The 10,934-nt window shown below is 49.8% G+C and overlaps 1 protein-coding gene across 6 annotated transcripts in view; it reads left to right on the forward strand.

Annotated features, from left to right (window-relative positions):
* PTPRU (protein tyrosine phosphatase, receptor type U) overlaps positions 1–10,934 on the forward strand; it is a 78,622-nt gene that overhangs the window by 13,307 nt on the left and 54,381 nt on the right. For all 6 annotated transcript variants that reach the window (XR_895758.2, XM_011357788.2, XM_011357784.2 and 3 more), the window contains exons 2-7: positions 3,006–3,137; positions 6,081–6,352; positions 6,891–6,972; positions 7,073–7,188; positions 7,529–7,703; positions 8,250–8,543. Coding sequence is in view for 5 of the 6 variants with exons in the window: in XM_011357788.2 (XP_011356090.1) it covers positions 3,006–3,137; positions 6,081–6,352; positions 6,891–6,972; positions 7,073–7,188; positions 7,529–7,703; positions 8,250–8,543 (1,071 nt within the window). In the remaining variant the exon portion in view is untranslated. The remainder of the gene's footprint in view (positions 1–3,005; positions 3,138–6,080; positions 6,353–6,890; positions 6,973–7,072; positions 7,189–7,528; positions 7,704–8,249; positions 8,544–10,934) is intronic.

The raw sequence follows: 10,934 nt of genomic DNA on the forward strand, positions 1-10,934 counted from the left end.
GGATACCACTCTCGCTCTGAACCCAAAGTCTGATCTAGCTTTTTACTCCAGGATGGTGGCCTCTGGCAGGAGTTGGTCTCTAGCAGGAGCTGAGACTTGGCTTTGGGGATCTTGGCTACTGAATCTTCTAGACTGGAGGTGATGAGGCCTAGGAGGGCTGATTGTTCCCAACCCAGGGTGAGCTGGGGAAGAGATGAGGGTGGGGCTCGCCTTGGTAAGCCTGGCCCCAGAGATGTTACCCTATAAGGGCTGTGGCTGGGATGGGCCTTGCCCAGAGACACAGGGCTGGGGACGGACACAGACCAGGGAGTCGTTCTCTCTGGAGGCCACTCTGGATGTGGTTAGTCAGCCAGGGAGGTCACCCTGGCTGGGGTCAGTTGTAGGAATTATTTGGCAGAGATCAGGGGTCACTCTGGCCATGGTCAGCAGGTCTGGGGTTAGTCATTCAGTCTGTTGGTCATCTGGCTTAAGTCAGATGGTTTGGCAGTCCTCTGGATGACAATGGGGCCACTATGGCCAGGGAAAATCAGCTTGGGGCCGCTCTGGCTCAGGTCTGTCTGTCTGGGTGGGGTCACTTACTTGGGTTAGTCAGGCTGGGGGCTACTCTAAGGTCAGTTGGTATTGGGGTCTCTCTGACCAGGTCTGTCAGTCTGGGAGTCCTGGCAGCTCATGTGGCCTGGCTTAGGATGGACAGAAGGAAGCCAAGGAACTGGCACTCCCAGGCTTGCCCCAGGGCCATGTGTGAGACATCTGGGGCAGCTGCCTTGTTACTTGCAAAGGAACAGGAAGGACCTGAGCCCCAGCCAGGGCTCTAAATCCTGGGCTTCCCTTTTTGGCAGTCCCTCTGCTTCAGGGAGGCCTTGGCTAAGACCCTCAGGAGCAGACTCAGCTCAGGCTGAATGAAATCAACTATAGCCTTCTCTAGGAAGCCCTCTCTGACCATCCCAACCGGCCATGTCCTCTCTCTCTGCTGTGCTGTGTGGATCATTTTCTAGTGGGAGAGCTGAGGCCCTCCCAGAACAGATGGGGTTAAAACCCACCTCCTATAGGCTACAGCCACTATGCTGACCAGAGATTTGCACACAAAGAGGCAAAGAGCTCAGTTCAGGTCCTGCCCCAGCTCTGGAGAGCAGGTTCTGTTATTTCCTCCCATCCATTCAGTGTCAGCCTCGTGCCCACTTCTCATCATGATTTTACACTCTGGTAAGGTCCAAGAAAAGTAAAGGTAAAGGGTGAGCCCTTTTGTGCCTGGCTCTGCTGGATGTGTTTTCAGATGCTCCTTCATGTGATCTGCATAACAACTTAGAGAAGTTCCTGCTACAGATGAAACAAGAGCCTCTTAAAGTGTCACTGGCTGTGTCTGCAGATGCCCGTCACTGTGCTTGGCATGGGGCAGTCACTCCTCAATTACTGCCTATTTCTCTTACATCCTCTTCTTGAACCTAGGAAGCCGCTCAGGTTTGCTCCTTCTCATAGTGAAAGCTTTTCTGGTGGGCAGTGTGGACTTTGGCAACTGACTGATATGGGTTCAAATCCTTCTGTTACTCACGTAGACTTAAGTAGCACACGTGAGGAGCTGCTATTTCCTGAGTGCTTGCATGTGTAGGCATTGTGCTGAGTGGACCCCTGCACTGAATCCACAGCAATCCCATGTGTGGATGGGGAAACTGAGGCTCAGAAAGGTGAAGTGACCTGCCTAGTCACAAGGGTGGCAAATTGCAGAGTCAAGATTCAATCCTAAGTGTGTCTGATGTCAAAGGCCACTCACTCATCTACCATGTTATGCTGTGGACAAACCCTTTACCCCTTAGAGCCTCAGGCACCTCATCTGTCAAATGGGGAGAAGTACCAGTGGCTGACAGGCACTCAGGACAGGGGCTGGCACAATTCGTGCCTGCTTCCTCACCACTCGCTCAGGTGTTTTCCTGGTCTCAGATGCTTTAGACTACCCCCCATGGGTCTCTAAACACTGAGGTTCAGGAGTGAGTTCAGGGGCCAGTGAGCAGTTACTTTCTGAACCAGTGGCGTTTATTAGGTGCCTGACTCGAGGCTTTGATGAGCTAGCTGAGATTTATGGACCTCATTACCAACCAAAGACCTCACATCTATTTCAATCTCTTTTTCCTTCTCCTCTTCTCATTTAAACTGTAAATATTGGATCCAAATCTTGAGACTTTGCTTCCTCTAGTTATGTGTGTACCCAGTCCACACATGACTATGTTTTTGCATGTCACATTTCTGCAGGCAGAGAACTAAGTCGGGTGACTTTGGGCAATGATTGAATTTCTTAAGCTCATCTGTCAAATAGGAGTAATAGTGGTACCTACCTCAGAGGGTGAGGCCTGAATGAGACTTTGCACCTAGAGCATTTAGCACTGTTCAGGGCTTGTCGTAAGTCTGAGATGATCGGTGGCCATTGTTGATTTTAAGGAAATACCTCAGGGCTGGTTTAGGGCATTCATGACTCTGCCCATCCCGGGGCTCACTATCCGTCTTCTATGCAGAAGATGGAGGGGTAGATGATGGGACACTGACTAGCAGTCAAGAGAGTTCAGTTCAAATCCCACTTCTATCACTAACTAGTTGTGTGATCTTCAGGAAGTCATTCAGCCTCTTTGGGCTTTGGTTTTCTCATCTGTAAAATGGAGATAATTATAGCCCTATTCTCACGAGTTGTTGCGAGGCTCTAGTGATATAATAATGGTAACTAGTTTTTGTTGAGGAGGGTCTTTGATGGGTGGTTGAGCAGTGGGGGGTCCTGGAGATTACTGAGGAGTCTGGTATTGGGAGGAGACAGTGAAAAGAGGGCCATGGTAGGCGGATAGGATGAAGGAGGGAGAGTTTTGTTGGCGGGAGCCATGGGGGGAGGGCCTGCGGAGAGGGAGCAGGGGGTGGGGGGCCTGGGTAGGAGGGCACAGTGTAAGGGCACCTGGAAGGAAGTCCCAGGAGCCCTCCTGGCCAGCAGCCCTGCCCTAGCCTGCGTTAACCAGGCCCTGCCCTCACAGCCGGCTGCACCTTCGAGGAGGCGAGTGACCCAGCAGTGCCATGCGAGTTCAGCCAAGCCCAGTACGATGACTTCCAATGGGAGCAAGTACGGATCCACCCTGGTACCCGGGCGCCTGCAGACCTGCCCCACGGTGAGCTTATTCTCAATCACCATTCCCCCTTTGACTCCTTCCAGGGGCATTCTACCCACCTGCTGTGTGACCTCAGGTACATTACATAACCTCTCTGGGCCTCATCTGACTTGGCATCTGTAATGACATATATGACACTGTGAATGTGGAGCCCTCTGGATACTGTCCAGTTGTGTCTACCAGGTAATTTTACCTGTAAAATGGGTGCAGGTTCAAAGACCCCTACCAACTGTAAGTTAAAACCCACCTCCCATTACTCCTCTTGCAGCTTGGCTCGGGATCCACCCCTACTCCCACCAGACCTTCCTAAATCCTCCACCTTCTGGGGGGCTCTCTTCATCCTGAGAGCTTCTGAATCCTGGTTTCCCAGGACTTGAAGATGCTGATAGAACAGTAACATGGGGGCTGCATGTATGTAAAACCTTCCTTCCTCTGCCCTCTTTTTCCTGTAAGTCCCGGGTCCATCCCGATTTCCATGTTGCCCTGCCCATCTTTCAGTATGGAGCGCTTTGGCATTGTGAGCACCAGACTGGGAGTCAGGAGATTAATTATGTGGATTCTAGTACTGCCCACCTACTCTGATGGTGGACCCTAGAGCACTGGTTCCAGAATTATGAAGACGGCTTCAAATCCTGGTGTTATCACTTTACCAGCTGTATGACCTTGGGCAAGTCACTTAATTTTTCTGATCTTCCATTTTCCTAACTGTAAAATGGGAGAACAATAATCTATTTCATAGGGTTATTATATAATACCTATAAAATATATTACGTGTGTGTAGCATGTAGGGGTTCAATTAAGTTTTAGTTGCTATTATTGGAGGTATTTGAGGAGGTCCAACTACTAGCACCCCTTTTCACTGGGTACAGAATCAACTTGGAGTTAAGAAAAGACAAGTAGAGGCCAAATTACCAACTGTATTACTGATAAAGCCTGGGTTGGGGGGCATAGCATAGAGTGAGAACCAGTTGGGCTTGCTGAGAGCACCCCAACATTGAATAGCCTGTGGACCCATCCTCTTTGCCCTATCACAGTAGTGGGCCTGGGTCTAGCTGCTCAGCTCATAGCATGGCCAAGATGGCATCTACTGTCAAGGGTGTGGGAGAGGGGCAGCAAAGGTTCTTAGTGCTGGGGCCAGGACCTGAAGCCAACAAGAGAGAGGCTCTCTACCACCTGGCACGGACGGCCTCCAGACCCTCATCCTCTACCACTGGCCTTGCGTCCTGGAGGCCTCCCTGCCTCCCCCTTCTGTGTCACTGTGCCCTCCCTAGGGCTTTCATCTCTGAGTTCTCATGGCTATCAGCTCTTTGTTCAACCTCTGTATTATCAGGTATTGAAGTCTGACCCATGTGACAGTGATCTGTCAAGGTGCCGCCCATGGTAGGGACACTGTGTGGGCTGTTTCCATACCTCCAGGGCCCAGCCTCAGTTTGGTACATGGTTGGCACTTAGATGCAATGTGATTTGAATTCACCTCTAACAGTCCTGACCACCCTGTGTGGGCTCTTCCCCTTCCTCTCTCACCCACGAGCAGAGATATATCTACTGGGAGAGGAGAGAGAGACATTTAGCGTATAACATAGGCCTTGTCTTAGATCCTGGAGATGCAGTGGTTAGCAAGACAGACACAGTCTTTGCTCTCTTGGCACTCACATTCTAGGGGAAGGTGTTGGGGGTGGAGAGAAAAGGAAGGAGGGAAATTCACGCTCAGAGAAAGAGAGCAGGAGAGAGGAGAAAGAAGAGCCACAGGGGCAAAGGGAGTAAATGAAAGAGGAGGGGAGGGATGCAGAGTGAGAAAAACACAGGGAAAAGAGAGGAGAGAGGCAGAGGGAGCAGGAGGAAGAGGCAAAAACTGTCAGATTGAAAGGGGGAGAAAAACATACAGCTGCTCACAGGGAGAGGAGGGAGGAGGACGGAGGAGTGGGCCAAGAGAGACTGACTACTCAGGGTTGGGATCTGCCCCTTCCTAGGTGGGATGGGGACCGGGGGTTTTGTTTACTATACCCACTAGGACTGAGTCAGGAGCCTCCTTCACAGCCTCACAGAGATGAATGAGATCCCTTCCAATGAAGTCCCTGGGGAGTCCTCCCACAGCAGGGAGCTGAATGAGCTTATGTTGGCTGGCAGCCAGGCCCAGGAGGAGGCAGTGCTGGGTGTCTGTGTGCAGCTCCTGGGGCCTGCTCCCCATGGAAGGGAAGCCATAATCCCCCAGGCTGGTCCTGAGGAGTCCGACCCACTCCTGAACCCTACCCTCAGGTCAGCGCACAGACTGGATCTCTGGGGAAGGGGGAGGGCTGCCTTTCTCTAGGTTGGAAATCAAGAGAATTGTATCCCAGGAATTTAGATTTAGGGGTAGGGGCTGGAAGGGAAGTTAGAGTCCTTTCATTCAATCTGTTTTACACCTTCATTCAGCTTGGGTTCAGAGCCAGTGCTGGGGACACAGTGGAGCCCTGAGGCATTACAGGCTGATGGGACATATACACCTTTATTAATGATCTAAGGGCCAGGAGAGAAGCCCAGAGAGGGGATTGGAGGGGGTCTTTCAGAAGAGGTGGTCTTTGAGGGCTTGTTGTGCCCGACTCTTGACTCCTGAGATGAATGACCTAGTCCCTGCCTCCAAGGACAGACAGCTCAGAACATGAGGAAAGCCTTGGATCAGCCTGAGCTTGGATTGTGATTGTAGGTGGTGAGGAGCCATAAAGGATTTTGACAAAGTTATATTTGTATGCTTTTTGCTGCTCCAAAATTCTCCTTTGAAAAACAGATGCAGGGAAGTGAAGGGACTTACCCAGTCAATCAGAGCTGGGACCAGAACTTAGAACCCCTGAGTCATGGTGGGTCCAAATGCCTGGAGTCCTTTGTTTCTGCCCCCTCCTCTGTGCCCACTTGACCCTGGTTCTCCAAGGTCTCTTCAGCTCCTGACTCTTCCTCCTCTCTTTCTAGGCTCCTACTTGATGGTCAATGCTTCCCAGCATGCCTCAGGCCAGCGGGCCCATGTCATCTTCCAGAGCCTGAGTGAGAATGACACTCACTGTGTACAGTTCAGCTACTTCCTGTACAGCCGGGATGGGCACAGCCCAGGCACCTTGGGTATCTACGTGCGTGTCAATGGGGGTCCCCTGGGCAGTGCCGTCTGGAATATGACTGGATCCCACGGCCGGCAGTGGCACCAGGCTGAGCTGGCTGTGAGCACCTTCTGGCCCAATGAATATCAGGTGGGCTGGGTTCAGTCGGTAGTCAGCCTATGCTTGGGGGCTGGGATAGAGGGGTGTCAGTTTGAGGTCAAAGTAAGTGAGTGGCTGAGGTTGGAATTGATTTGTGTTCAGCATCAAGAGTCTCTCTGTGGCCAAGGTTAGGGGTCAGTTCGTGATCAGCATTGGGTTATTCAGCGATGGTTGTCTGGATTCAGCATCAAAGGTCATTCTTAATACAAATAGTCTGTAGCTCGGGTCAAGGGTAAGTTGGAACTGTGCTGACCTGGAAACCTTGTCTGGCTGGGAAAAGTTTTGCTGCTTGAAGGGAACTGTCCAGGATTGGGATTGTATCTGTGGCCTTGACCTTGTTGGCTCTGGATGCTACCCTCTCCCCCGCCCCCCAAACTAGCTGGCTTGGTTGGGAGGATCATGGTGAGCTGGGCTAACCTCTGCTGGTTGAGGATGGGACTGGAGCAGAGCTGAAGGGGACTCTTGTGGGCACCTCCCCAGGCAGGGCTGGAGAGACGTCAGTGTGACAGGGACCCTCCTGATTCCCCAGGTGCTGTTTGAGGCCCTTATCTCCCCAGACCGAAGGGGCTACATAGGCCTAGATGACATCCTGCTTCTCAGCTACCCCTGCGGTGAGTCCCAGCCCCACTGGGGTGCAAGGTGAGGGGTGCAGGAGGCTACGGCTCTTGCGGGGGAGCAGGTTCAGCTAACGCCACTGCTTTGTTATGGCAGCAAAGGCCCCGCACTTCTCCCGCCTGGGCGACGTGGAGGTCAACGCGGGCCAGAATGCCTCGTTCCAGTGCATGGCGGCTGGCAGAGCGGCGGAGGCTGAGCGCTTCCTCCTGCAGGTAAGGAGGGTACTTCTTGTGGGCCCTGGTTCCCTTAAGGGGTGCTGAGTCCTTCCTTCATCCTTCAGCACCCAAACACGTACCTAGGCTCTGCTGTGCCCTCTTGGGTGCCTCCATTGCCCCAGGACAGAGCGCTGCTCCAAGATCCCTCAGCTACACTCTCTATCAAAGGCAGAGCGACCACCTTTCCTTCCTGTGGCGGAGTCAGGAACTCATGTGCCCCTAGTGTAGTAGGGACAGCTAAATGGGGCCAGCACAGTAACTACTCCTCTCGCCAGGTTCAGAGCGAGACTCTTTCTCACTGGCGTCCCTGACCTTGTCCCCACCTCTCCTCGAGCAGAGGCAGAGCGGGGCGTTGGTGCCCGCGGCCGGGGTGCGGCACATCAGCCATCGTCGCTTCATGGCCACCTTCTCGCTGGCCGCCGTGGGTCGCGCGGAGCAGGATCTGTACCGCTGCGTGTCCCAGGCCCCGCGTGGCGCGGGAGTCTCCAACTTCGCAGAGCTCATCGTCAAGGGTCAGCGCGTGCACGCTCCCGGGGGGCGGGGCCTGCACGGGGGCGGGGTCTGTTCTAGGGACGAGTCCGACAGGGCCTGATGGGGGCAAGGTTTGAGTGGGGGCGGGGCCTGCGGAGGGGTAGCGTCTCTCCCCACAGAAGGTCTGATCGAGGGGTCGGGGTCTGACTGAGAGGCGGGCCTGCGGAGGGACAGGGTCAAGGTGTGAGCCCCGCCAGCCGGGGTCTGGCTGTAGGGACCCGGGGTTGACCCGAATGATCAAGCAGTCAGCCTCTGGAAGCGAGGACTTGGGGATTTGGAGGGGAGTGAGAGAGAGGGTGTAGGCCGAGGGTTGAGGGCAGGGTCAGCCTTTGGAGCGAGGCTCCCCTTAGGGCCTGGGGATTCAGTGGGGTGGGAGATGCGGTATGGTCGAGGACTTGGGGGTTGCTTCAGGGGTCTGAGAGAACAGGGAGGGCTCTTGGGGATTTGGGTGTGGTAAGATGCCGAGCTGGGGGCCAAGGCCTCACAGCGGCATCCGTCGGTTCCGCCTCTTCCCTATGGCCTCGCAGAGCCCCCCACTCCCATCGCACCCCCGCAGCTGCTGCGCGCTGGGCCCACCTACCTCATCATCCAGCTCAACACCAACTCCATCATTGGTGACGGGCCGATAGTGCGTAAGGAGATAGAGTACCGGATGGCACGTGGCCCGTGGGCGGAGGTGCACGCAGTCAGCCTGCAGACCTACAAGCTGTGGCACCTGGACCCCGACACGGAGTACGAGATCAGTGTGCTACTCACGCGCCCGGGCGACGGCGGCACTGGCCGCCCCGGGCCGCCCCTCGTTAGCCGCACGAAGTGCGCAGGTGGGTGCCTCTTCGCCTTACTTCCTCGGCTGGACACCCGGGTGTGGGCTCGGGGTAACTGAGGGGCAAAGGGATATATTCCGAGAGTTATCTGCATCTGTGCTTCTAAAGCTTTCTAAAACGTTGTGATTTTCCCTCAGCTTTGTTATGGTAAAGATAATGATAGCAGATATGTTTGTGTGTGTGTGCAAACACACATACGCACACACACACACATTGATTTAAAACTCACAACACTACCACGATCTAGGCACTCTTGTCATACTAGTTTTACAAATGAAGTGACTGAGGTACAGAGATGTTAAGTGAGTGGCCCAAAGTCACACAGCTAGTAAGTGGCAGAGATAGCATCGGAATCCTTGATAGGCTGGCTCCAGAATCTGTTCTTAATTCTATATTATAATATCTAGATAAATGAATCTTAATTCTATATTATAACATCTAGATAAATGAACAACTAAACCACATAAAAGTGTGTTATTACATTCTACCTGGGTTCTCTTGTCTTGTGTGGGCATTTGAGCCTGAAGTCTGCTCTACCATATTAAAAAAGAGTAAAGCGGCTCTTAGGAACAATGACACACGCCTGCAACAAAAGAGCCTCCTTTTTTCTTTTTTGGTTTAATCCTAAGAGAAATTAAAAACAGAACAATTTTCTCACTCTGTGATTTCAGCATTTTTTTTAATTGGAATTTTTATTGGGATAACTGTAGATTCATATGCAGTTATAACAAAATACAAAGAGAATTCCCTATACAAGTTACCCTGTTTCCTGCAATGGTAACATTTTGCAAAACTGTAGTATAATACCACAATCAAGATATTGACATCGATACAATCTTAGATCTTATTCAGACTTCTCTAGTTTACTTGTCCTTTGTTTGTATGTGTGTGTATTTAGTTCTATATAGTTTATCACATGTGTAGGTTTGTGTGTTTACCACCACAGTCAATATACTGAGCAGTTCAATCAATTCAAGAATCCTTAGTGTTGTTTTATAGCCATACTCACCTTTATCCCTTCCTTCGCCCCAACCCCTTATAACCACTAATCTGTCCTTCATTTCTAAATTTTGTCACTTCAAAAATATGTTGTGTAAATCATGAAATCATATAGTATATAACTTTTTTTGGAATTGACTTTTTAGTTTGGTACCCATGTTATTGAGATAGAATTCATTTCTTATACAATTAACCCATTAGAGTGTACAATTCAGTGGTTTTTCGTATAACCTCAGAGTTGTGCAACCATCACCATAATCAATTTTAGGACGTTTTCATCACTCCAGAAGGAAACCTTGTACCCCTTAGCAGCACTCTTCCCCACCATTTCCTTCTAACTTGTCCAACCTTAGGCCACTACTAATTTACTTTCTGTATCTATAGGTTTGACTCTTCTGGATATTTCATATAAATGCGATCATACAATATATAGTCTTTTGTGATGAGCTTCTTTCACTTAGTGTGTTTTTAAGACTTATCCATGTTGTGGCCTATATCAGTATTTTATTCCTTTTTGTTTCTGAATAATAGTCCATTATACGGACATACCACAACTCTTTTTATCCATTCATCAATTGATGGACATTTGGGTTGTTTATAATTTTTGGCTATTATGAATGGTATTTCCATGAGTATGTGTGTACAGATTTTGTGTTGACATATGTTTTCATTTCTCCTATGTATATAGCATATATATATATCACGTGGTAACTTTGTGTAATCTTTGAGGAACTGCTTGACTGTTTTCCAAAGTAGCTGCACCATTTTATATTCTTATCAGCCATTGTATGAGGGTTCTAATTTCTCTGCATTCTCACCAACACTCGTTATTATTTGTTTTCTGATTATAACCCTTCTAGTGGATGTGAAGTTGTATCTCTTTGTGGTTTTGATTTGCATTTCCCTGATGGTTAATGATTGAACATTTTTTCATGTGCTTACTGGCCATTTGTATGTCTTTTCTGTAGAAATGTCTATTCATATCCTTTACTCATTTTTAAGTTGGGTTTTTGTTTTTTTATTATTCAATTGTAAAAGGTTTTTATGTATTATGGATACTAGACACTTACTTATCAGATGTAGATATTTTCTTCCATTTTGTAGTTTGTCTTTTAATTTTATGATGGTGTCCTTTGAAAAACAAAATTTTTAAATTTTGATGAGGCCCAATTTATCTATTTTTCTTTTATTGTTTGTGTTTTAAGGTCATATCTAAAAAAACCCCAATTACCCAATCCATTTTTTCTAAGAGTTTTATAGTTTTAGCTCTTACACTTAGCTTCTTGATCCATTTTGAGCTAATTTTTATATATGATGTGAGGTAGGGGGTCCAACTTCATTTTTTTTTTTTTTTTTGCCTGTGGATGTCCAATTTTCCCAGCACCATTT

The sequence above is a fragment of the Pteropus vampyrus genome, unplaced genomic scaffold, assembly GCF_000151845.1.
Source record: "Pteropus vampyrus isolate Shadow unplaced genomic scaffold, Pvam_2.0 Scaffold36, whole genome shotgun sequence".
Classification (NCBI taxonomy): domain Eukaryota; kingdom Metazoa; phylum Chordata; class Mammalia; order Chiroptera; family Pteropodidae; genus Pteropus; species Pteropus vampyrus.